This window comes from Lagopus leucura, unplaced genomic scaffold, assembly GCF_019238085.1.
Source record: "Lagopus leucura isolate 7727_CA_CO unplaced genomic scaffold, USGS_WTPT01 Super-Scaffold_1, whole genome shotgun sequence".
Lineage (NCBI taxonomy): Eukaryota > Metazoa > Chordata > Aves > Galliformes > Phasianidae > Lagopus > Lagopus leucura.
Genome location: NW_024962250.1, coordinates 7251093 through 7277080, shown reverse-complemented (window position 1 = coordinate 7277080; position 25988 = coordinate 7251093). Strand labels below are relative to the sequence as shown.

The 25988-nt window shown below is 42.5% G+C and overlaps 1 protein-coding gene across 1 annotated transcript in view; it reads left to right on the top strand.

Annotated features, from left to right (window-relative positions):
* The first annotated feature begins 1524 nt into the window (after nucleotides 1-1524).
* LOC122178486 (transmembrane protein 263-like) overlaps nucleotides 1525-25988 on the top strand; it is a 188901-nt gene continuing 164437 nt past the window's right edge. The window contains exons 1-2 of the mRNA XM_042868629.1: nucleotides 1525-1652; nucleotides 15985-16075. Of these exons, the coding sequence (XP_042724563.1) occupies nucleotides 1647-1652; nucleotides 15985-16075 (97 nt within the window). The 5' untranslated portion in view covers nucleotides 1525-1646. The remainder of the gene's footprint in view (nucleotides 1653-15984; nucleotides 16076-25988) is intronic.

The window sequence follows — 25988 nt, the reverse complement described above, 5'->3', positions numbered from 1 at the left end:
TGTTCAGATGTTTATTGCTGAGCCATGTCTGGCCACAAGCATAGACAGAAAGTGCTGAAATCTCATCTCCTAAAGTTGGCACATGTGACATGTTGTGCTATACCTGAAAGGTGTGCCTTCTAGTCTACACAGCAAAAATTATGCCCAAGTATCACTTTCTACCTCACACACTCCCCCCTCTGCAAAGAATGGTAACTTTATGAAACTGCTTTTAATTTTCTTGTTAAAAGTCACTTCGGGGTGTATTGTGATCAAATCTGGAGGTCAAAATATTTTGCCGCTGGTTTTGACATCTTAAAAATATTTATTACACGTGTTTATAACATGCTTTATTAACTCAGTGTTTCAGGTCCTCAGCCTTCACTGAAAATTCTGGACAGGTAAACCTCCTTGTCTTCTCTGTCCTTCAGGAAGGCTGGGAAGGTAATTTCTATACTATAAAGACATAAACTCTACTGCTTGCAAATAATAAAAAAAATAACTGTAGGTATATCTACAGTAACTTTTTCTCATGTTTTTTTGAGGTGACGCTTAGGATCAGTGGGTGCCAATTAACATGCTTTGCTTCATGTACCAGAGCAGGCTTGGCTTGTGTGAAATGGATTAAATCCAGCTGGATGACACAAACCTGGAAAATCCTATTTCAGGTGCACAGTTGGTACAGCCATTAATGGGTATTCAGGCTAAAGTATTAGAGCTTGTTCAAAGCAATCACTCCTGAAAAGACATTGAAACGAGGACAGCACGAAGTAAATCAAAACCAAAACAAACAAAAAACAATTGCTTTTCCTGTGCACCGAGAGCAGGCATGCCAAGGCTTTTAAGCCAGTGCTTTTTTTCCATTTTGGTTTCTAACTAAATAGGTTCCTCTGTACTGGAGAACAGTTTGGAAGACTTAAATGGTCAAGTGCATGTTATTTGGAGAAGGAACTGAGATGTTTCTCGGTAAAGGGGAAAAAAAACAAAAAGGAGATCTCCTTTGGGTTCAATCACTTGTCAGGTTATGTTGTGTGTTAACTCAGTCTTCTGCAATTATGTGAAATCAGAGCAAATGATACTCATCACCATTTGCTTAACGCTACGTCCCAGTTCCACAAGCTGTTCAAATCATCCTCCTCCTTGTGCCTTGTTTGGCTGTCACTGATCGCATCAAACGATCGCTGGCAGAACCACCCCTGCATCCAGCTGTACGCCTGTGCCCGGCGACGGTCTTAAAGCAGCACACCTGTCAGCACAACAACCTGCGCGCTGTTATCGCCGTGCAGCTGACGGCCAAGGCGCAAGGCTGGCTGTCCCTTCTACAGCACTAGGCGAATTGCCGATGAACGCCCCGCACCACCCCGCGGTGGGCAGCTTCCCCTCCGCTCGCGCGGCCGTAAGGCAGTTCAGCACTCGGCACTCCGCCTGCCGCGCAACACCGCAGCCCGGCCGCCGGACCCCGCTAAGATGGCGGCCCCTGACCCCCGCGCTTCCTCTTCCGGCCGAGGTTGCCATGGCGCTGCCCCCCCTCGGCCCACCCTCAGCCGCCGCCGTGTGTGTTTACATCGGGCGGGAGGAGCCGGAGCGCTGGGGGAGACGGGGACGCAGCAGGCTGCGACGGCCGCCCGCCCTCCATCCCCTGCGGGCGGTGCGCGGGGAGACGCGGCATGAAGGTAAGGTGAGGCGGGGAGCGGCCCCCCGAGGAGCCAGGGCTCGGCGAGCACCGACCCGGGCGGGCCGGCTCCGCAGCGCGGGGGTTCTGCGATCTCCTTGCGGCTCGGGGCATCGCTTGCGGTTCTCCTCTCTCGGGCCCTTCCGAGGGCATGCGGGAAGACAGCCCTCCTGGTTGGCTTGCCATGCAGCCCCTGGTAGGGATGAGGTCGATCGTCTCGTTTTGAACTTGGTGTCCTGGTGGAGGTGGATGCTGGGATGGGGTTATTAAAGTTGTAACGCAATAGCTCTTGCTAGAAAGGTTCTCTTTGCAGTTGTTGTGCTTGCCCGAGGAGTCAGGCACAGGATTACATCGCAGAAATGACTTAGGGTTGTGTCAAGGTGTTTCCTTCTATTGATCTCTTTTGTTTGCAAGTAGGTGTTCTTATGAGCTGCTCCCGTCCATCCAACACTCTGAAATACGTGGCACACTGGGTGCTCCCTGTCTCCTCGGTTTGTTTAGCAGTGAAAATTTTATCGATCCTTTACATTGTAAGCTCATGGAGGCAGAAACTGTGTGTACCTATGGCCTGCACCTGTTGTGACAGGGAATCCTGACTCAGGCCTTTCTCTGCGAGCCTCAGAGCCAACTGTGGGATGAAAGTTGCCCAGTTTATAAATACTTTGAGTCCTGGGCTGTGCAAATTCTGGTCACTCAAGTTAAGTATCATCTGCACATGTATGAGGGGCGCCATCTCAGTGTCTGTGCAGCTCATGGGTGGAATAAGAGAGGCAGCTTCCAAGCATATGGAAAGAAATGTATATGAGTCACAAAATTGCAAAGAAGGAACCTCGAGAGATTGAGTCCAATCCCTTTGCTGAAGCAAGTTCAATAGTTTGTATAGGTAGACACCCAGATGGGTCTTGAATAACTCTGTAGAAGATGCCACAACCTCTCTCAGCAGCCTTTTCCAGTGCTCTGTCACCCTTACTGAAAAGATGTTATTCCTGCTATGCAGTGTTAGTTTTTCATTTTGCTTAACAGCTGAAGGTGTTGGTTTTTCTTCTGTTTGATTGCTTGTTCTTATAGAGTGGGATAACAAAAATATGCATGAGGAAGGTATTTGTAAACAGCCTTATGGCCTTGGATAAGCTGTTGGCTTGCACTGCATAGCAGAAATCTCAGCCTGTTGGCTGAGTACTACATCCAGCTTGAGGCCAAAATAGAGAAAAGCTGCCTTTCAGCTTCTGTTTTATTGCATGTGGGGTAAACTGCTGATTATTCTTGCTAAGCCCATTATTTCTGCTGAATTCTTCTTTTGCCTTGACCAGAGTGGGAAAGCTTGCGGTTGTTTTGAATGGCCTAACAAAAAATATGGCAGTGTGTGAGTGGAGTTATGTTGTGGTTGGAGGGAATTCATGTGTGTTCTGACTTCCTATTTTTCCCCCTTTTATCATCTGTGAGCATTTCAGTCTAAGAAGCTCCATAGTTTTCAAGTAACTTACTTCAGTATGTATTTCTTTCCGTCTGCTGTAGTTTTTGCCTGAGTAAGATGTAATGTAATGTGAGATGCATAATTTAAAGTCTAAAGATATGGGTTGTGTGTGGTGGAAATAATTATGTTTTTAATAAACAGCTGTAATGCATCATAAATGTTTGTGCCTAGTTTTTTTTTTTTAGCTCATAAAATGGGGAAGAGATTGGAGAGGAGGAGAGTTCTGTGTGGTGTGAGAATTGGATCTGAACCTTTTTCATGGACCTGCTCACAGATAATTCAGTCTGATTTTAAAACAAATCAATTTGAAGTTTTTTAAGTTGTTGATCAGTGCAGGGTAACAACGTTTAAGAATCAAGCTTTTTGAGAAGTTACCTTTCCTATTTCTTACCTAAATGCTGCTATGCCTTGGAAAGTATATCTGAAGTTGTGTGCCTCTTATCAGCATTTGTTTTGAGCCTTTTTTGTTGTTGCTGATTAGCAGGTTGCTGAGAATGCAGGGCTGTCGGAGTAAAACAAGCTGATGCTGGCTTGTGTAAGGATGATCTGTCTGTTTGGAAGAGTGGAAAGCAGCTGAGGAGAAGTGGTAGCATCAGGGGATTGATCCTTCCGTGATCTGTAACTAGTGTCTCATGGTTGCTGGGGAAACTAAAGTTTGTGCTTTATTTTTAAGTCAATCAAATAAAATAAGTGTTCTATTAAAAAGGTACAGGGAAAGCAACGTGGCAAATTAGTTATTTAAAGCTTGAAGTGCTGAAGCTAGAGAAGACAGGATCATGTCAGTGCTCACTTTGCTTCTATTCCCAACTCTTTCAGTCACTGGTGATGCTTAGAGATGGCATCTATGGAGCTTTCCAGGCAGCACAAAATATAAAATTGGTTGAAACCTCCTTTTCCTAAGCTATAAGATAGGAATGAGATGCAGTTTGCTTGAGGGTTGACCAGTGCTATACATTGGAGTACGTATGCAATGTGTGAAGAATATCAGAATCACAGAATTGTAGGTTTTGGAAGGGGACCTCCAGAAATCACTGAGTCCAAGCCCCTTCCAAAGCAGGCTCCCTGCAGCAGGCTGCACAGGTATGTGTCCACACAGGTCTTGAATTTGTTCATGAAAAGAGACTCCACGACCTTCCTGGGCAGCCTGTACCAGTGTTCTGTCACCTTTACTGTAAAGAAGTTCTTATGCATATTGTTGCAGAACTTTCTATGTGCCACTTTATGGCCATTTCCTCACAGATCACTGAAAGGAGGTTGGCTGTATCCCTTTGTCTCCCACATTTAAGATATTTATAAACATTAATAAGATCCCCTCTCAGTCTTCTTTTCTCAAGACTGAAATAAGAAATATTTTCTGGCTGAAATATGCCAAGAGCAAAAGCTTTTCTTTGAGGGCTGAAGATTATGATGGCAGGAAAATGCACCAGGCTGCATTAGGAGCCTGGGTACCAAGCCTCTTAGGATAAGAGGGCTGTTCCATTTACTGGGGAAGTGGATAACAGTGGGGAAAGGACCTAGCCTTCACCCATCACATTCTTGGATCTTGTTGGAATTGAAGAATGGTCTTGCTTCCTGGCTAGCCACGTCTTTACATCTTATTTTGAACAGGTCAATGAATTAGGACATTGGAGTCATCCCTGGTGGCTGCCTGATGCAGCAGCTGCTGCAGTGACTGCTTCTACTTCTACCACTGCTGCTCCTGTCATTGCTCTAAGTTGAATGCACTCAGGAATGAAAAGCATTGAGAGAGTCTGGGGGTATTGAAATTTTTTGGGAAAGCAGGCTCAAAGAGATGATTTTGTTGAAGTAGCTGCTCACCTTTCCATTGAATTCAGATGATTGTGTAAAGTATAGGGAGAGGTGGTGGTGCTTGTGCTCACATCTGAGTTACATATTTTGGATTGAGAGTGTGCAGTATGAAAATGTTTCAACTCTGAGAAACTTTTATAGCTATATTTAAGAAAACAAACGTGATCTTACTGCCTGGAGTTGTTCTGTTTTTCTTACTGCTTTTGATATCCGATGCTGGCAGGAGAACACTAGAGATCTAATACGGGGTAGGTGTTTTGAAGATGAAGTCCGATCAAAAGTTAAGAAAAACCAAAGTAAATGTTTCTCTCGCTTGTAATTTCAAACGGTTCCTGAAGGGTGTCATGGATTGTCCTGTTAAAACTTGACGTATGCGTAACTTTGTGTCTGTGATCCTGCCTAGCAGGGCTCATGACAGCTGAAATGAAAAGCACTTTGGAAAGGAGCAGCTTATAAAAGGGAGAACAGTCAAGATATTGCTTGCTGTGGAGTATGTTGTCTTTTCTTTTTTTTTCTTTTCTTTTTTTTTCCCCAGCATGTAATCGTAAATTTTTTATAGGAAATGGGAGGGCAGTGAATGTAACTGATAGAAAAAGTAAAAGGGTCTACAGACTGTACAAATACTATAAGTAGCTCTGACTTAAATATTTGCCTATGATGGAGCACCTCTGGTAAGTGCACAATCCTATGAACTTTGTGGTGGTTTTCTTTTCCCTGTGTTTTACCTGAATTTCAGAGGGACTGAAAGAGGGTTCATGTCTTCAGTGTTCTGGGCAAGATATGTGCTAGCAGAAGTGGAGCTCTTTAAGCAGTTCATTTTGTGACTGAAGTCATGAAGGTGGCTTATGCCTGTGTTAACAGACTTTGTGATCTTACCACTTGTGCACTGCTGCTGAAGTTCTTTCTAGTGCAATTCCTGTGCTTCCTTTCTATGTAAATATCAAGGAAAAACCTTTGCACCTTGGAGATCCACAGAAACTGCAGGCAACTGTCAACAGAGTAAGTTCTTCCTTATGAGCCAGCAGGTGCAATGTCTGCAGTTGTTATGATCAAGTGCTTTCTCTATCTGACAGCTGTTTTGTTGCTGGGTGAAGTAACTCTAGCTATAATGCTGTATGCAGCAACTTGTGATCTTATTTACACTTCTTGCAGTTAATTTGGAAGCAAATGAGAGAGATTTCTATGATGCCTGAAATAGAATGGGCATTATTGCTGGCAGTGCTTCTGGCTTTGGGTTGATGCATGCTGGTTAGGTGTAAAATTGGAGAGCTTGGGGCTAGCGGATGTAATGCTTGCTCTGTACGTTAAGTAAATAACTTGAGATGCTATGGCTTTAGAACACAATGACAGTAAATGCATAGAACACCATGCAAGGCTCTGAGCTTAGAGAGCTGACATTCTCCTTTGTGAGGAAGAAAATAGACTTTACTACCTAGCCATCAGCAGAAGCACCAGGATAGTGATGTGCAGTGAGTGCACATATTACAATTACAATATTACAATCTTTTTTTTTTTTTTTTTTTGTCTAAAAAATGAAATGTTAATTTTTTAAGAAATCAGCGTCTGTTTCAGGCTGTTCTGTGGAAAGCTCTGACTATTGGGAGTGCTGGTGTTTGTCAGGTTGGATACATGCTTATGTACTTTGTATCTTGAGTTTTGTCACAGAAACCATTGCATTCTAGCTGTGAAAGCCCTTGGAAAAACTGGTTATTTCAGCTCATTAAAGCTAAAACAGTAGTTGTGCGCCATTAAGGAAATGCATGCAGGTAATGTAATTCAAGTTGGCCATATGAAACCACTGTTAAGGAACACTGCTTAGTGCAGCTCTCTGTGAGCTTTTTAGAGTACTGCATGCGAAAGTCTCCCCTTACTGAGGACAACAGCAAGGAAAGAAGTGCTGTCTGTAGCATGATTCAGACAGTACTAATGAACTCTGGTACAGGCCTGAGCTATTAAACAGAGGGCTTCTCATCTGTTTTTCAGACAAGTTTCTCATGCAGTCTCCAGCTCTCTTGAGTATAGAGATACTTGCATGTCTCATTAGGAAAATGGAAAATATTCCTTCTACAGTGTATGCTGTCCAGCTTCTTTAGTCAGTAACATTGCCACTAATCATTAAATCTACCTGGCAAGAAACGAGATGGGGAAAATATACTGCTTTTGCTATTTGAAAAAAAAACTTTGGGTCATAAAATCTCATTAGTGTTTACTTTTGATGGTAGGAATATTTTTTTCCTCTTCCCCTATGATATTCGCTATATCAGAGAATGATCAGTTGCTGTTAGAGGTTAATTGATATTTTAATATATTGGCAATTATTTAATTGCTTTCAAATTGGTGTGCAGTGCCGTGGGATCATGCTTTGGTCCAGTATCATTCCATATCCGTGCTCTGTTTCAAGTCTGTCTGGTGTTGCTGTAGTGACTTTTCTATATGTATTGGACTGTCTGCAACTTTACTGATTGTTAATGTTTGAATTACTGTGCAAAGACACTTTGCCTTCATGGAACTTATTTTTCTCCAAGTAAGTGCAATTCCATGCAGTCAGTTTTATAGCAAAAAAAAAAAAAAAAAAAAAAAAAAAAAAAAAAGACATTCTGGATGAGGAATACTCTTCCTTGTGGAGACAGCAGTTCAAACTGAAATTGATAGCAAATCATGGAGCCTTTTTCTGGGCAATTTTTCAGCTCTCATGCTGCAGCAGTATATTATCTCTTGGTGATTACGCTGTTGAACCAGCTCAAAGTGAGGAGTGCTCTTAGGGTCGGGTCAGTACGTGATCAGAAGTGAGGTGTTTTGGTTTTGTTTATTTTTCAAAAATGCTTCTGTGCTAATGCTAATTTAGTAACTAAACTCAGATGGAAAAGATTTGTCAATCAAAATAGAACTCAATGAAATTGCTAGCTCAGAAGTGCACAACTGTCAGAACTGTTGCTGACTGTATTAACTTTTTGTTGTGAGAGGGTAAGAAGTGCAAAGCAGATTGTTTACTATCTTGCTGAATGGAGAATAGACTGTGGCATTGCTTTGTGGAGAACTTATTTATGCCACATAAATCCTAATTGGGATTGCAGTGTGGAGTTGTTTTATTATTGTAGAAATAGGATTTGGACTTTTCTGTTGAGAACAATAGAACTTGGGCTTGTTTTGGGGTTAGCTGCACAAAATCTGTTTCATTGCCCCCTTCCTCTACAGGCATGTTCTGCCCCATTGTTAAGACAAAACTAGATGTTGTTGAAATCACAGCCTTCCTAATGTGTTTGCCCAAGTGCAGAGAAGAACAAGTAATCTAAGCAACTTTTCCAGTACGTTCTCACAGTGTACTACGAACAAAGTGCTATAATTTTACACTGCTGTCGTCCTCAGCATTTCTATTTCTGTACTTTCCTTTAATGTTCTAGGGGATTTATAACTGCAACTCAAATTCCCCTTGGGCTGAAAGCTAGCACAGAAGCTCTCATTATGGGCTAACCTTGTTTTGCGGAATTAAAAGCAAAGCATCCATCAAGAGGCTCTCATCAACCTACAGGAAAGTGAAAAAACTGTTTATGGTTGCAGATCAATTTTTCCTCTCCTCTGCAGGAGAAGTGCAGCCAACTTTGGAAGCCTCTGAGGTGTGGGTGTGCAGTTAAGTGATGGCTGATTCACTGGAGCGTTCCTATGGCATTTAGAGAAATTTAAATGGAAGTCTTAATTCTACAATGTACTGAAAGCTTATTGCTCAAATAAAACCTGCAGCTGCAACACCTGCCTCCAGAAGGTGCAGCAACTGTGCTGCCAGCTTGTTTCTGCAGTTGAAGAGCAGCTGCCAGCACTGGTGTTTAGGCTGGTAGTTGGTAGTGTTGGGTAGTTCTGTGCCTTAGCTGACAATTAGCTCTCTGGAAAGGAGACTTTCTGTTGAACTATCGACACCATGTCTACTTGTTGAAAATTCTTTTTTAAAAGCAAAGAAATCTCATTTCCTTAGAAACTCAGGCTTTTTGTCTTTCTATAGAAGCAGAGAAGACATTCCATCCTAAGCCACAAGTCACTTCCAAGTGTGAAAGATAGGATAACTTAACTTGATTAAACATGAAATATTGCAGGTAAGTTCTCTGGAGCTTCATTACAGTGGTTGGATAGAGGAGAGACCCCAAATTAACACCAGTCTTAATGATGTCACTGTAGGAAAGCCGGACAAAACGTAGCTGTTGTTAGTGGGTCTGACAAATCTTTTGTCATCAGCACACGTTGGGCCTAACCATAACGTGTTCCTTTTCCCTTCCATTTGGAGGAAACAAACCTGGGGTGAGAAGAACTGCTGGGGGCTTTTTTTGTTTTTAGGAATGGGGAAAGTATGTGATATGCTGGAAACCAATTATATTTGGTCTCCTGGGCATGGAATAAGTATTCTTTAAATGTAACAAATAAAGGTCAATGCTTTCACTAAGGTACTTTGAAAATGCCATGTTAGTTTCCCAAAGCTCTTTGCAAACTCTCCCCTGCTTAGGGAGGAGTTCACCTGTTTTTTCCCACAGATCCACTCAGTTTTGTGGCACCCCAGAGACACATCTGTCCTTCATAGTTATCAGCTGAGATGCGTTTTGTGCTACCTTTAAAAACAAACAAACAAATAAAACCAAGTAAAATGGTGTTGGACCAGTGCTCGAGTGGAATAGTGAAGCCTTCACTTCTGTTAATTTTCTTCTGTTCAATTGCTTTATTGGAACGATGTCTATGTAGAGTACCAGATCTGAACTTTGGTGCTGGGTAGGACAGAGGACATGTGGTGATATAGGCTGACAGCTGTAGGTTTGAGTAGGATGAGGCAGGAGGTGTGACCTCATGGGCCTCTATGGAGAGGTGTTTCTAGAAGGAGGGCAGGTTTGAACAGGGGAAGAAGTGAGGCTCTACTCTTAAGGGCAGTGCAGGGACAAATTTGAAGATGAACATTGGAAAGGAGAAACTGCTGTGAAGTGTTCAGGAACAAGAATAGAATCTAGGTCAGGAAATACATACATTTTTTTTCACTTGAAATTGCATAGAGAAATTAAGAGCTGGAGTTTGGCCAGGAGGCCAGAATAATTTTTAAAGGCTGGTCTAAGAGCTGAAACGCAACACTGCTGGTGTAGCCATGGCTTTGGGCTCTGAATTCCTCCAGCTTCAGCTCCACAAAGGGGAAGTGATTCCTAATAGGCTTCACTATAATGGAGAGAAGTATGAGAGTATTCATGCATGTTGCCCAATGGGCCCTTTTTTGCTTTGGTTTTTTTTTTTGCCTTTTTTGTATGACTTATCTAGGAAAATATAGTGTTTCTAGGAATAGGATATGAATGACAAGCAGGGCCAGAATTGTAAGGTATGTGCCTCTCTTTGTTTGGGAACAGCAGTGAAGCTGTTTTCTTACTAGTCATAAACTGGAGGGAACTTGAAATACTTGCCCCAATCTACAAGAGATTTCAATAATGAAAAAATCCAGTGAATTTGTACTTACATTATCCCCCCCCTTGCTGTTGGCTCTGTTTTTTTTTCTTTTTTTTTTTTTTTCTTGATTATTCACTAGCCTAATCGTGGCTCACTGAACAGTGAGTGAACAGCCTTCAGTTTAAGATTATACGTGATAACTATTGCAGACTGGAGAAGTAAAGTTCAAAAGGTCTGAATGTGTATGTGCAGAGGGGACTGGGATTTTTGGTTACTTCAAAATTCCTTGTAGGGACTTATTAGAAAGCTTAGCAGTTTCCATGACTTCTGTGTTTGGGTATTTACAATGACAATCTTGTGTCACTGTTGACTTAGATGCAAAGTGTTCCAATCATGATTGCCTAGTGTTGGGAGCGCTTCTGCTGTTTCTTTTCATTTCTTTGTAATCTGAGAATTAGATGGCATAGGCTGTTTGTGTGGCTGACTGTGCTGAAATCATATATTGATACAGTTGTCATTTTCAGTGTCATTGACATAACTCAATACTTTGTGGAAAATACTGACCCTCACTGAGTGGGAACCTTCTTCCTTTTCTGTCACTGCAGCGTTTGTAAAGTAGATGGCCTTTAAATATGCTGAAAATCCTGGCATAACACTGAAGGGCTGAGTTATACTCAAATGTTGTGTCCCAGGGAAAAGTGTGAGGTGCTGATAAGTGATTACACTCCTTTTCATGGCACTTATTTAATTCAATACTGGCAGTCCTCTTGATCCATAAATACACAGCCTTCTGTGAAACACAATGTGAGACAGCAAAATGCAGTTCTTTTCGATTGTATGTTCCTAGGCTCTGTGCCATAACCTATTCCTATAATAGTGCATGTTTAAATCAGTGCTTCTTCAGTGCCTCTAGTGAGGAATTGAACCACTTTCTCAATTTAAAAGACTATACAAGCCTATATAATGAAAAGAATGTTGTGCAGTTAACAACCTACTGATGTTTCTGAACTGTTGATGCATCTTCCTGCTTCTCAAATGCTTGTAGAATAGAATAGTTCATTTGGAAGGGGCCTACGGAGATCAAGTCCAACTGCTTGACCTCTTCAGGCTAGCCAAAAGGTAAAGCACATTATTAAAGGCATTATCCTGTTGGAGGGAGCGTCAGTGTAAAAGCAATATCTGCGTGCATTGCTTCTGCCATAGCTGGAGCTTGAGCTGATTATTATAGAATTGCTGTACGCTGCGTGGCTGCTCATCTGTAAGCCATTAACTTATACAGTTGTGTGTATCCCACTCCGTTATTCATCTGTCAAGGATCCTTAAGGATTAAAAAAAACAAACCTCACTGATGCCTCATTATGGAAATAATCATTTAAAACGCAAAGCGGAGACCAAGAATTTTATCTGTAACTTAGTTATAAACCTTGTTATAAGGGAGTTTCCTAGGAGTTTTGTTTGATTACCACGCTGCCATAACTATGGACATTTTGTACTAAATATTGATGATTATATTACCAAGCTTGCAGAAGACCCAGTGAGCTGAACTCAGTAGATACAACTAAAGAGGCAATGGACGTATTAATCTAATATACAAAGCAGTTGTGAAGAGTTTATATCTCGTGAATGACATCTGTCAGTTTTTGAGCCCTAAATATTACTTCTAGATATGGATACTAGAACTTAATATCTCATCTACTGTTAACTGTTTCACATTTTAAGTACTTAGTGAAGTTCAGTACTGGCACTCTGCACACCTAGTGCTCTTAGTGATTAAAGTGATATACTGAAGTCTGATAAACACAGATGTCTGAGACTGCTTCTCCTGAAGCTCCCTACTTAGGGCAATTAGTGGCAAGATACGAGTGTGATAAAATATCACTGAATAATTTGGCTTATACCATAGAAAGCATTTCCAACCTCATTTTAGGAAGTAAGAGATTTCAGGGTTTCTTATAGGCACTATTTTTGTTTTTTTTTTTGTTGTTATTTTTAATGTTAAATCGTGAAATATAGAAAGTAAATCAGTTTTTCTTCAGTGTTTGTTGGAACAATTATCAAATATAAAAAAAAAAAAAAGTGTTGTGAAAACAGCTCAAATTACTGTGATTTCTTAATAAAAATAGATTCACTTTAAATATTATTTCCCTCTCTCTGTTAGATGTTAAGAACATTGTATAGAAGTAGTAATCTTGGGTCATGTACTTTTCTTCTGTGGGATTGCAGTAGCAAGTGTTAAAGTTCTGAATTGGAAGTGGGTGTTATCCAGCAGCGTCTCAGCCACAGACTTTGTGGATCTGTTCTGGGCTCTGTTTTCTCCCACCTGAATCATAGAATCATAGAATTGCAAGTTTGGAAACAACCTGCAAGATCACCTAGTCCAACTGTCCTCCCATCACCACTGCTACCGCAGGCCTCTAACACATATCTCATAGCTCCTCATCCAGGCACCTCTTGAGCACTGCCAGGGATGGTGATTCCACACCTCCCTGGGCAGCCATTCCAGTGCCTGACCACTCGCTGAAAGAAAGAGTTTTTCCTTATGTCTAATCTAAACCTCCTCTGGTACAACTTGTGGCCATTTCCTCTGGTCCTGTTCCTTGCCTGGGAGAAGAGGCCAAACCCCTCCTCACCACAACCTCTGTTCAGGAAGTTGTAGGGAGCAATGAGGTCTCCTCTGAGCCTCCTCTTCTCCGGACTGAATGAACCCAGCTCCCTCAGCCGCTCCTCATAAGACTTGTGCTCCAGACCCCTCATCAGTTTCATTGCCCTTCTCTGGACACGCTCCAGGACCTCAATATCTTTCCTGTAGTGAGGGGCCCAAAACTGAACACAGTACTTGAGGTGTGGCCTCACCAGAGCTGAGTACTGATCACCTCCCTGCTCCTGCTGGCCACATTATTTCTATTGCAGGCCAGGATGGCTTTGGCCCTCTTGGCCACCTGGGCACACTGTTGGTTCATGCTCAGCTAAGCCTCAACCCACACCCCCAGGTCCCTTTCCTCTTCACAGTCATCCAGCCATTCAGCCCCAAGCCTGTAGCGCTGCATGGAGTTGTTGTGGCCAAAGTGCAGGACCTGGCACTTGGCCTTGTTGAACCTCAGCCCAGCGATCCAGCTTATCTAGGTCCCTCTGAAGGGCCTCCCCACCCTCAGGCAGATGGACACCATCTCCCAACTTGGTGTCATCTGCAAACTTGCTGAGGGTGCACTCAATCCCCTCGTTTAGGTCATCAATAAAGATATTAAACAAGATGGGCCCCAGTACCGACCCCTGAGGGACACCATTTGAAACAGGTCTCCAGCTGGACTTAACTCCATTAACCACTACCTGTTGGGCACAGCCCTCTAGCCAGTTTCTTACCCAAGGAAGAGTATACCTGTCCAGGCCACGGGCAGCCAGTTTCCCGAGAACAATACTGTGAGAGACTGTGTTAAAAGGGCAGATGTAAAGAAGGCGTTGAGGACCTCAGCCTTCTCCTTATCCTTAGTGGTCATCTTCTCTGCTGCATCAAGTAAAGGATGGAATCCGCTGCTCAGGGCTTAAGCTGACCGTCAAACTAAAATAAAATGTCAGGATTAGCGTTGCCAGTATTAATAGCTGTTCTGGAGAGCCGTGTACTTGGTGAATGCTAGTTAGGTTGTGTGTAAGGAGGAAAACAATAGCATTTTGCATCCTTGTACTGATGGAAATGGCAGCAGATATAAACCAAAGGGGCTTCACTGTCATTGACTGTTATCAAGATAAACGATTGAGTGGGTTTATCTAATGGTAGCAAAGTGAGACTACTGACTCTTCTGTAGTAATTAATCTGTAGTTAATGTCTGCTTTTTCCTTTAGTCCTGAGCACTCAGCATGTCTTATCAGGCTGCATACAATTAGTATGGCCTTAAGCTTTGTCTTGTGTGCAGGGTTCTGTAACTGGGTTAGTTTGCTTTCTTTTCTTGAGTAATTTTGATCTGGCAAACTGGAAAGCACAGATGGAGGATTAGGAGACCTTGTAGTCTGGAAATCTCACAGCTATGGTTCAGAATGTTTGCAGTGAAACATTGGTGCCTTTTATCCTACGTCTACATTTTTAATACGAAAATATATCTTGTTTTAGTGCACTAGTGTAGTTGTCTTTTCCTTTCTCCCTCTGTAACATTAATGGATAGAAATGTATCGGAATATGCTGCCTGTGGCTGATAGAGAAATGTACTAAAGTGTATACTCTATTCAATTTCCTGTCTGGAATTTTCTTTACACATTCTTAAGAAATAGATCATATTAGTCAGGTGAAGTGATGAGATAAACCTTGTTGTCTGCAGCTGATTCTTCAGTTTGAGTTTTTGGATCAGATTATTTCAGTCCAATTACTGCTTTCTTATCTATGCTTTATGGTAAATATACTTTTTCCCTCCTTTCCATGATAACTACCGTAATGAATAATGTAGTGTTTTAACTGGTACCTTGTAGTGATTTTATCACTTTAATCAAAGCTGGGTGCTGTTGACATCAGATGTTTTTTAAATGCAGAGGAAGTCCTTCTTCAAGCCTTAGGTAAAGCTTGTACAGTTGTGGATGGCTGAAGTCAAGATTACGACAGTGGCACACGTAGTAGGCTTGTATACTTGTGGATTTGTACTTGTGTACGTTGATATACATTTTCAGGTAGTCTAGACTACGAGCCCATTTATGTTTCCAGAGAGCCCCAAAGCTTTGTTTCTAATGGGTACTATGTTTCTGATTTCACTTTGACTAGCATTTGAAAAGAAATCCTTAACTATCCCTACTGTTCACTCTGCCTTTACTTAAAAGAAGAGTGGGAATGGGAAGACAGGACCTTGGTATTTTTTCTGTGATACTTTGAAATTGAAAACGCAACAGTGTTTTCATAGCTCCAAAGTGAATTCAGTGACGTTAAATGCAACTGAAAGCTCCCAAAGTTGACAGATCTGATGAATCAGCTCATATCTGCACACAAGCAATGTTGGAGGCTCTATCCAAGATTCTGAAGGCTGGGAAGAAGAATTGCAGGACTTTGGAGAGCAATCTGGTGGTTTTCCAATAGATATTTGTGTTGTGTGTGTAGATACAAGTGTGACTGACCAGAAGGCTGTGTAGTCAATAGACCTGGTTGGGTTAGGAGCAAGTTTGCTTTGTCTTTCTGTGAAAAATGAGGTGTTGGGACCATCTGGATAACTCGTGTTTATCTACTGCATTCAGCAGGGCAGCAATGTTTAAGAACCTAGTCTTGGTGAGATGTACATGAATCCTTTTAAATCAAAGGTTGTATTTCTTTTCTTGAAACTTCCAACTGATGGTGAATCCACTGCTGCCCTTGGGAAAGGAAGATTTGAAATGATGATTCCATCATATGCATTATAAATGAAAGGTGAAAATTTCTAAATTATCAGTTTAGTTTAGTTCACTCAGACCCTCATACTTTCTTAGTTGCTGGTTCTGTTAGCTTGAGGAGTCTTTTATTTTTGTTTTTGCCCCTCCTTTAAGTAATCAGACCACAGACAAATCTACCAGCAGCGTACTTTGTGAGCTGAAGGGAGCCCCTCGTGTCCTTACCGTCTGGCATATTATCTAATCCAGTAATTAGTTCTGTGGTTCCTTTCCGAATATTCTCCAACTTACCTCCTCTTGTTCTGTTCTGCAGGGACCTACCATAGAAACACAGATGGTGGAAGATGAAACTGAGACGACAAGTGAAGATCTGCCCCCTCATCTGCGGGAAGAACCTCCCGAAGGTACTGTAATGGCGTTCAGTATAAATTCTTTGCATTGAACTGGAGAAGTGATCAGGTCAAGGAAGTATTTTTTTTCTTTCGTGATGTGACTTGAGGGCCTACCTTTGCCTCTTATCTGTGAGAGATAAGGCTTTGCTGAGAGCTGAGCCAACCTCTCCTCTGGCCTACTTTTGCATTTGAAGAGGGCTGCACCCACTTCAGTGTTGATAATGTTCTGTGTTCTCTTTAACAATCTGGCTTCTGATTAAAATTGTCCTATCTGGTCATCCTGCATGTAGGGTTAGAAATAAAAAGCCTCTTGTATTGTTTGTGATATCTCGAGCAATTGTTAGAGAAGACTTCCAAAGTGGTCAGCTGTGCAGCTTCCTGCTATTGATACTGGCCACAGCAGAGCACTGTTAAAGACAGGCATTTTAGTTTTGTTTCTTTCTGCCATCTCTCTTGGAAGCCAGTTTAGCCATCTGAGAAGGAGGCTGTTAGTCAGTAGGAGGCTCAGAAATGCCAATTTTAATTAAAAATCTCATTTGCAGTGACATGCTCTGGATATATACAGGGAATGGATTTTTTCAACTGTGTAAGTGTAGCTGATATATATATGTATATATGTAACAAAATAGGTGTTATTTTATTTTGAATAGAAGCTTGTAACATTGCAGCAAGCAATGTTTTGAGCTTTGTTTCCAGTTCAGTGACTTTAGAAACACAACTGCTCATAATCATTCTGGACAGCTTAAAGAACCCAGCGTGTGCTGAGGTTCTTAGTAGCAGCTTACTGTTTGAATATCGTGACATGTCTGTGGGAATCATAAATGTGTTTTATATTTTTCTTTAAGAGAAGAATCTATTCTCGATATAGCATTTATACTGACAGCCATTGTTAAAGAGCTTATGAGCCAAATAGTATTACGTGTCTGCTGCTCTATCCCTTCTTGTTGAGTATTCAGTTGCAGTTTTGACATTAAGTTCTAATTTGTTGCTCTGCCATTTCATACACTGTCTGGCAATTATGATATAGAGAGGTAAGTGAAATGCAGGTCTCTGCAACTTCTACGGAGCTGGAAGGAGCCACGTGTAGGAAAACAGTCATATCCTCTGTATACATATGTGGTTATAATTCTGAGTTTGTTCTTTCTAAGTAGTGCATATAATGCACTACTCACAGTGTGTAGTTGAAGTTAGAATTCTGGTCGGCAGCCTGAGCTGATGATTACATGAGCTTGGAGATCAAATTCTGAAATGTAAAACATAGATCATCTTGACTCATAAATTCATCAGGAGTAGACTTATATTCTTGTACTGTGCCTTTGAATTGTGTAATCAGAAGGTTTTTTAAAATGTGACTGTGTTTTGCAAAGCTAGGTTTATGTCATTGAAAGTTCTTGCTTCTGCCTGCAGTTCTGCTTGTTTGAATACTGATTGGAAGTGTCAGTATTAATATTCCATGTGTGACTTGTTGTGTGGCCTGGGAAATGTGTGTGTCCTGGCCGTGCCTGCTTTGCTAGTGTGAGGGAGAGAACTGTAATATTGGAATTGGCTTGGCTAGGCAGTGGTGCAGTAAATGCTGTGAGTTCTCTTAAAGTCTGAGACGGGAACTGTTTTGACTGACAGCGATACCAAGACTAACAAAATGAGAAGGATACTGAGAGCACGACAGGAATAGAGATGTCTTGGGAGAAATTGCTCCTGAAAAATGGCCATCAGGACTGTGCTGAAATGACAGCTGGAATTGATGGGAACGAATAGCAGGAATGTTGCTCAGAAGCTGCTACCTACCAGCAGGCACCAACCGGAATTACCAGACGTCATACAGCTGCAGGAGTGATTGCAGATAGCCCGTGACAGAAGCAGGTCTCTGTTTTCAGTATGAAATATCGTTAAATGCTGTCTTTTCTGTTGTTGCTCTTTGCTGCTTTCTGGTTTCTTCTGATAGCGTTTTCCTAATAAAGTCAAATGCCTCACAAGGGTATGCCACGTTGCTGCGCCTGGTGTTTGTGAGTCAGGCGCTGTGCCTCTTGCTAACGAGCACATGGGGATGGAGGGCACTCCAGAGCCTGTGTCCTCTAGCACGACTGGAGAAGATTGCATCAGTCACTGTCTGCCAGCTGGCGCTGCTTGTGTGCCCTCCTGAAAGGGGGGAGTTAGGAACAGTGTGCTTTAGGGATATTGCAGTGAAATAACAGGTTTCTCTTACCGATCCACTGGTGACCTAAATCCATGCAATCTACTCTGAGTTAACTGTTTAATATTGTCGGAATAACCGAGTAAAGATTTCAGCTGCAGAAGGCCCCTTGAGGGCGGCTGTGTGCCCCGCGGCCTTTCATGGCGGAGCGCGGACGTTGTGCGATGGGAGCCGGGCCGGCGGAGCCCCGTCAGCGCGGTACGGCGCCGAGCGGCCGCGGGGGGGCGCTGCAGCACTTCCCGAGCGCCGGGCGTTGGGACGGCCGCGGGGCTCCTCGCGCTCGTGCGTCTGCCCGCGTCCGAGCGAACGGGAGGGAGGGTTTAAAGCTGATAATTTCCTTCCGAAAGCTGCTTTGAGCGTGGCTTTCCGCATCTTCCACAAAGCCCACGAAGCTTTTGATCCCTCAGTGCGATATTTTTACTTAATTTTATGTTTCCTTTGCCCAACTCGTGTTTGCCTTTATTCCTTCTGTGCATGCACACACCTTTCCTTTCTCCTTAGCCTTGATATCATGCCCTTTATGTGTTAGAAAGCAGGTGTCTGGAGCTGCAGCTATTCAAGCAGTGAAGGGCAGCCATCTCCAGGGAGGAGCAGGTCTGTTTTAAGTAGCGTGAAGCACCTTTGGCTCTGCAAGAGGTGGCACGTTGATCTGTTGCAGTGTGTTTGAATGCTGATCTGCTTTCAAGTAGATTATCACTCAAATGTTTGCTGTTAAAGGGCAGTATGGTCACTTTATTTTGCTGCCCAGGTACCGCAGCTCCTGGCTGTATCTGTTGTTTCTTTTTCTGCCATTTCAGAGTTCTGTTGCTGACCATTTAATACAGCGCACTGTTAATTGCTACCACCACCTTGCTTTTCTGTCCCTTTCCCATAAATTACCCAAGAAAGGGGATGGCAATGAAATCTTCTGATGATTAGAGCTTCTGTAATGTGAGCCATTATGAGTAGCTAGCATTTCCAGTTAGATGAGCAGGTCTCTTCTGTTTGATGACGTAGCGACCCTGACCATTCTCCTACTACTTCACCCCATTGCCAGGTTGAGGGGGATGATCCTTCCCTTTTATTCAGACTTGGTGAAGCCATACCTGGAATACTGTGCCCGGTTCTGGGCTCCCCATGAGATGTGGACACACTGGAGAGAGTCCAGTGAAAGACCACAGGATGGAGCCAGGCTCTTTTCAGTGGCACCTGGTGCCAGAACAAGAGGCAGTGAGCACTAACAGGAACACACAAGGGTTTGTCTGAACACTGGGATGCACTTCTGTGCTGTGCAGGTAACAGAACGCTAGCATAGGCTGCCCAGAGAGGCTGTGAGGTCTCTTCCTTGAAGGTCTTCGAAAGCTGCCTGGATGTGGTCCTGAGCACCTTGCTCTTGGTTTTCCTTCTTGAGGAGGGGTTGGACCTGCTGGTCCCAGAGGCTGCTGCCAACCTAAGCTGTTCCTCAGTTCTGCGGTCTTACACCTTGTGTCTACTATTTCTGTGTATTAAAAGTCCTCCCGAAGTCTCTGTGTACATGCTCTGTTACCCTAATTCTTAAGGGAAAAGTGGCTTAACTTTGTCAGACTGCAACTGTTATGCATTCCAGGAATGAGCCCTTAGCACGTTCTGGGGTATGGCTGTTCCTTTTGACCCTGCACTACTAATTAGCATCCGGTGTGCTAAACCTTAGCGCAAGGTTATGCGATCTGGTTGAAAATTGTGATTCTGTGATTCTGTGAAAAGCTGTGTTGCTGCTTAATGGCAGGAAGCCCCTCTTGGGAGCTTGCAGACCAGTTTGTTCTTCTACGGTCTTTATGCATTAAGCATTAAAATTTTATTGGCCAACATGCTATGATCGGTCTGTCAGTGAGCACGAGTTGTCTGAGCAGTCTGCTATCCCTTCTGCAGTCTTCAGGCCTAGTAGAGATGTTCATTCTTTGTTGCTGACAGATAGAACCTTGTGGAATAAAACTTTATTAAAAGCAGTGGGTCTTAGCAGCTCTGCAGTATACAACAAACCTTGGGGAATTTACTTTCCAAATAACTGTAGTGTTCCTAATTCAAATTTTTACATTTGCTGTGAGTAAAGAGCCTGCATGGATAGTTCCTTAAATCAGATGATTTGCACCAATTTGAAATGTAGCATCTTGTGTGAGCCCTATAATCTGTCTCCACGGAGGCATATAGCCTTTTTTGCTGTTCTATATCTTTTGCAAGATAGAATTATATCATGTACTTCTGTGGGAAGCTTTAGGACTGCTTATCCACAGTTTGGGAATCTCTCATTCAAGGAATTGGGGGATTTAGTGGATCACTTGTTTGGGATTGCCTTTGAGTGCAAGCGTGCTGTATTTTACCTAGATGTGTTATTTGTGCAGATCTAGCACCCAAAATTGAGCTGCATTTTAATTCAGGTACCACTGTGCATTTGAAATTTCTGAAACCAACCTGAGTTCCATCTTCATACTGGACTGATGTTGGCAAGAAGATGCCAGCTGATGCATGTCATCTGGGATGTGACTTTCAGTTTGCATCCATGCTGTTGAATGAGCGTATTCCTATAAGCAGTTTGGTTTTGTCATGAATATGTGGTGTTTTTCCCGGTAGTTAAAGAGTTGTTGACAGAGATACATCTCTATCAGTGATGAAGTTTTGTTGTCAGGCCGAATTTTTGCAAGTAAGTGCCGCACCGAGATGTAAATGCTGCAGACCTGAGCTGTGTCATGTTTTCTATCTTTCTGTTGCAAGCAGTGTTTCATGTGCTAGTTTCCAAACTGACTAGAGCTAAATGAGTGCAAAGGAATCGCGCTGGAAAACGGTGCAGTTACAGCCACTAAGTTTCCAGTCAGTCTTGAGCTCTGTGCTGAAAAATGTTACTTTTTCTGGTATGAAGGAATTTCATTAAAGTTGCCTGTGGCTCTTGCTGTAATCCACTACATACATACATATGTATGTGCTTACACAGTCCACCAGGCTAATATCATCAAGAATTTCTCTGTAGGTATGCTATTTGCTAAGCCCTGCTCTGCTTTCCCAAGTCAAATCGCTCTTGTCGATGTGCTGTCCAGCAGTGCAAGCCTTCCACAGAGGAGCTCTTTAAGTGACCTGCTTTTCTTGTCTGATGGCCAGTTGGCAACACTCTCAGCCTGGATTTGCCTCTACTCCTGTGGTCACACAGCTAAAGCGAACGGCTGGGAACTGGGACAACGGTGATCTATTCCTAGCTCTGCTGTTGACGTATTCTATGGTAGTAGCCAAATCGTTCAAGTCTTCCTTGAACCATATTATTCTTTGTGTATAGAACAGAATTGACTATTCTTATAAATAGAGATGGTTGAAAAAGCAAACTGTAACTTTTTAAGCTTTTGGAGGTAAAAGGTACTTGAAAGCTAATACCGAAAAATAGGATTGCAATGTATAAATAATATAAAACTTGTCAGGCTTTTTTTGAGTCCACAAAAAGGTGATTGAACATGCCAGGTAACTTCAAATAGAAGGACAGGTTTCTTAAAGAGCAGAGAAATAAATTAGTAGTGAGGCTGTCTGTTCTTTGTAGCTAGGACTTTATGTACCTGGCATGTCTTCTCATCTGTAAAAACATTTCCTGAGCTGCTTCTGTGAATGGCCTGAGGCTGGAGAGCAACATTTCAGTATCATCTGTCTCTTCTTAAGGCACAGATTCAATGCAGCCATGCTCTTCTGCTAGCCAAAAAAAGTTCTTGTTTCTGCAAAAAGAAATGACCTGGAGTGTCAGCTCAGTCTTGCGCTCAAAGTCTACCTTAGTGTTTCTGATAGAATTGTAAAGCACTTTGACGTCTACCCAAATTGTAATACCGGGTTTCTGTTTAATTTATTACTATCTCAGCTTTCACTAAAGTGATGATTCTTCCTCATTTGAATTCTCCAGTTGTTATATAGGCTTCCTCGTGCTTTATTTAATTTTGCTCTCTGAGGGAAATCAGTAGTCTGAAATTGGAAGAAAATACTGACCCAGCGTGTACCCCATTTCCCCCCTCTTTCACCCGCAGCCCTGCTGTATTATTGCTGGTGTGTACCTGCTGCTGACAATGTGCATCTTCCATTCAGCAGCTATATTACGTGGTCTCCTAGAAACAGCATGAAAGCTATTTAAATTGTTTTTATTCCACTTCTCCCTCTGCCCTATTCTTTCCTCTTCACTATCTTTATATGATATAATGAGATGTTGCTTTGACAGCTCAGCATCCCTTTTCTCTAGCCTCCTCCATGCCCTGCAAATCATTCTGTCACTAAGTGTTGTATGTGTGCACAGCATATGCTGTTAATGGCAGCATAAATAGCCTCCAAGTGCCTGGTGGATTCCAGAAGAAAGGTTCTTGTAACTTAAGTGTGGGAAACCTCTTATCAGTGGATCTTGTTAATATGGTAACGTTGGGAAGCGAGTCAATAACCATCTGTTTTTCCCTGAGGGTGTTTGCACGTAAGATAGGGGCAACGATAGTTTCACCACTTGCCTTGGCACAGTAACTGTAAGTAATGTGCATCACCCAAATGTAAAGACATCTCTGGGTGAAGGGCCAATGGGAAGCTTCTGCCAGAAGATAAATCTATATCAATTACTAGAGAATGTATTTTATCCTAGTAATAGGGTTTTGAACTGCAAGAGCATCAGAATTCTGTTTTGTGAGTGGCATACCTTATTGCCCTGCTGAAGCGGCAGATGTTTCTCACCATTTATGTAATAAATAGAGACAGAGGAAGTCACAAATGCAGGAGAACATATATTTCTACAGCATATTACTCATTTTGATGTAGATCTCAGCAAGCTGTTTTTAATTAAATATTTTGGACCTGTAGCTATTGGTCAAGTTCTAAAGCTGAAAAAAGGAAGTGGTTTATATTTATTTCTAATGGGCTAAAAAAAAAAGTGGCAGGTGAATCTCACTTACTTACAGCTGCAGACTGAGGTACTAAATAAGAACGCTCAGCGCCATAAATCCAGGTCAGAAACGAAATTGAGTCGGTATATCAGTGTGTTAACAATGATGGTATCTCGAACTGCTAAACTATCAGTGTTATAGCAGGCGATTAAATCATAAGGCTGGTACATGAGGCTGTTAATTCTGCCTCAAAACAGAGTGAAATGCCCACTTAACATTTCATAAGCATCTGTAGTCTCAGCCTGGCTGCCTGTCTTGATTTTAGCTGTTTGCAAACAAGTTGAAGCACTGCTCTACCTGCCAGTGGGACTGCATGGTTGGCCTGGACTGTCTCCAGGACTGGCTGCTCTGGATCACAAAGCCACCCTTATTCTGAAAGGCAGGGCTTCTTTGCAAAGCTGTTCATGAACTTAAAGATGAGCTGTAAATCTGAGGGCTTTACGTCCTTGCCCTCTCAGGTAGTACTCTTTCAATAAATAACATTCTTCCTCCACTATTTAAGCATCAGGTAGAGCTCTAGAGTAATTGTTACTGGGAACGTTCTTACCAGTGTGTGGTAAGCCAGTGTGTGTGTGTCTTAATTGTAATTTTCTGATCACAGTGAAGACAAAGGCACTTACTTTACTGATGTGGAGGATTCTCAAGCAGTTGTACTACTTTCCTGTCTCACGGGAAGACCTGTTCTCTTTCTATCCAGCTACATGTTGCCTAGTTGAGAAGAGTTTAGCTAGGACTGTATTAGGTCTACTTCTTTCTATCTTACTGTGCCCTCTCTGTACAACTAACACACTGATGGTTTTCAGTTTTAGCTCAATGTATATAACATACAGCAGGATATACCTGCTGCAAAACTTTTAGGTGACTTTGTATTTTGGGTTATATTAGTTAAATAAGACATCTTTTTTTTCCCAGGTCATCTCCAGAAGAAAATAACGCGCATTGTCTTCTCATAAAACATTAAATCAAGCTTGCAGGCAATGGCAAAAACTTGGCCTTGATGATTCCGTGACTTGTGAGAGGGTCTTAGGATTTGGGATTTTGAAAAGAATGTCTTGGAAGCTTTGTGAAGTGGGGACAATAGATGAATAGACCAACTTACCTTCTAGCACAGAGACCTCAACTTTGGAACAAGTCTTTAGGGGCTTTCAAGAAGCACGAAGGAGATGAAGAGACCAAAATGTGTAGCTGTATGTGCCATTTACCAACATACTTATTCGTCCCTGTGTCAGTATCTAAGTAACTGATAATGTAGTTGAGTTCTGCTGCTTTCACCCTTCTGGAACTTACATTTTGTTGTAAAGGTGATAGCCCTATGCAGAAGTTTGAAGCCCAAGACTGTTTTTTGTACCCTATATAAACTGCTGATGTTTCTTTCCTTCCCCCTACCCCAACTTCTCCAGAGATATGAGGAGCAGAAGGTACCTACTCAAGACTTCATTGATTTTTCTTTATTAGCTTTTTTTTTTTCCCCCCTTAAAAGTTCCTCTATTTCTTAAGCATGAAACTGGAATAATTTTAGCTAGTTATGTGAAGCAATCATCTTTGGTTAAGTCAAATTTGTACATGCTCAGTTCTGGAAAGTAATGGTATGTAGTGCCCTGTCCCTCTTACAGTCTCTCCAAAACCCAATGATTTAATCCAGTGTTACTACAGCACTGTAAACTTAGGCCTCTGGGAAATGCAAATGGAGTCTGTAAGTTTACTTGAGTGTGGACTGTGTGTGTATGTGTGTATCTATATATGTGTGTATAACTTGAGAATAGTGTTACTGTTATTGCAGTGTTATGTTCGTGGAGTTTGGGGGCTGTTTTGTTTTTTGCTTAAAATATTTGATGGATTTAATCAGTTAAGTGCTTCCAGTGTATGAATCTTGTGTCCTTATGCTGAAAAGGAGAAGATGCGCTTACCAAGGCTAGATATTGGCTAAAAATCTTGCTTACTTTATGTAAATAAATCTGTTTCCTGTGAAATCTAGCTGACATTTGAAGGTAGTGGTTACCTGAACCCAACTGCAGTCAAAATAGAGTTTGGTCCTTGGGTTAAGCAGTGCGCCCACAGAGGTAGTGCAGGAGATGTTCCTGTGAGCCCTGGTGACGCCCTGCCAGCGCTGCTCCAAAGCAGCTGTGCAACCAAAGAGAGAGCTTGCCTCTTTGTGCAGGAAGTGTGGGCACAACCACATGGAGTTCACTTCTCCACCACTCTCTTTTCATGCAGATGGAAGGATGCACTGTCCAGCTGAGCAGAGCCTGTAACATATGTGTGAACTTGTATGGAGCCTGAGGGCAGGGCTTGGGGCTGGTAAGTGCTGCAAGGCTCTCCTGGCATTCTCAGGCTTTAGGGAGAAAGAGATGCTAGCAAGTTATTGTTAAAGATGCCTTGTGAGAGCATACAGGAGGGCACCTTTTGATGACCACACTTCTGGCAACTTGGGTGTAGCACAGTGATTCAGGCAGTGGGGAAAGGGCAGGGATGTGGTGCTGTGACGTCACTTCTCTTGGCTCAGATGCAGGTATCATTAATATGGCATGAGAGGTTGGTGTCTGATTAACTGAGAGGCCTGCTCTCGTTTTGCATCACACGATGCAAGCTAACCACCTGGCATGCTGACATGTGCTATTAAAAAGAAGCACTTAAAGCTTAGCTGGGAAGGGAGGGAAGGGGTTGAGGAGCCTGCCCCTGTGTTCTCTGCTGGCTTGGCACCTGCAGCTTCCCAGTCAGTGTTGTACCCACAATTCTGCGTTTTGAAGCACCTTCTTCAGCTGTCCTGCGCAGTGAACCATTCCTGACAAAACTTGTGAGCAGTAAATAGCAAATGAGTTGTTCTGCTCAAGCAGAG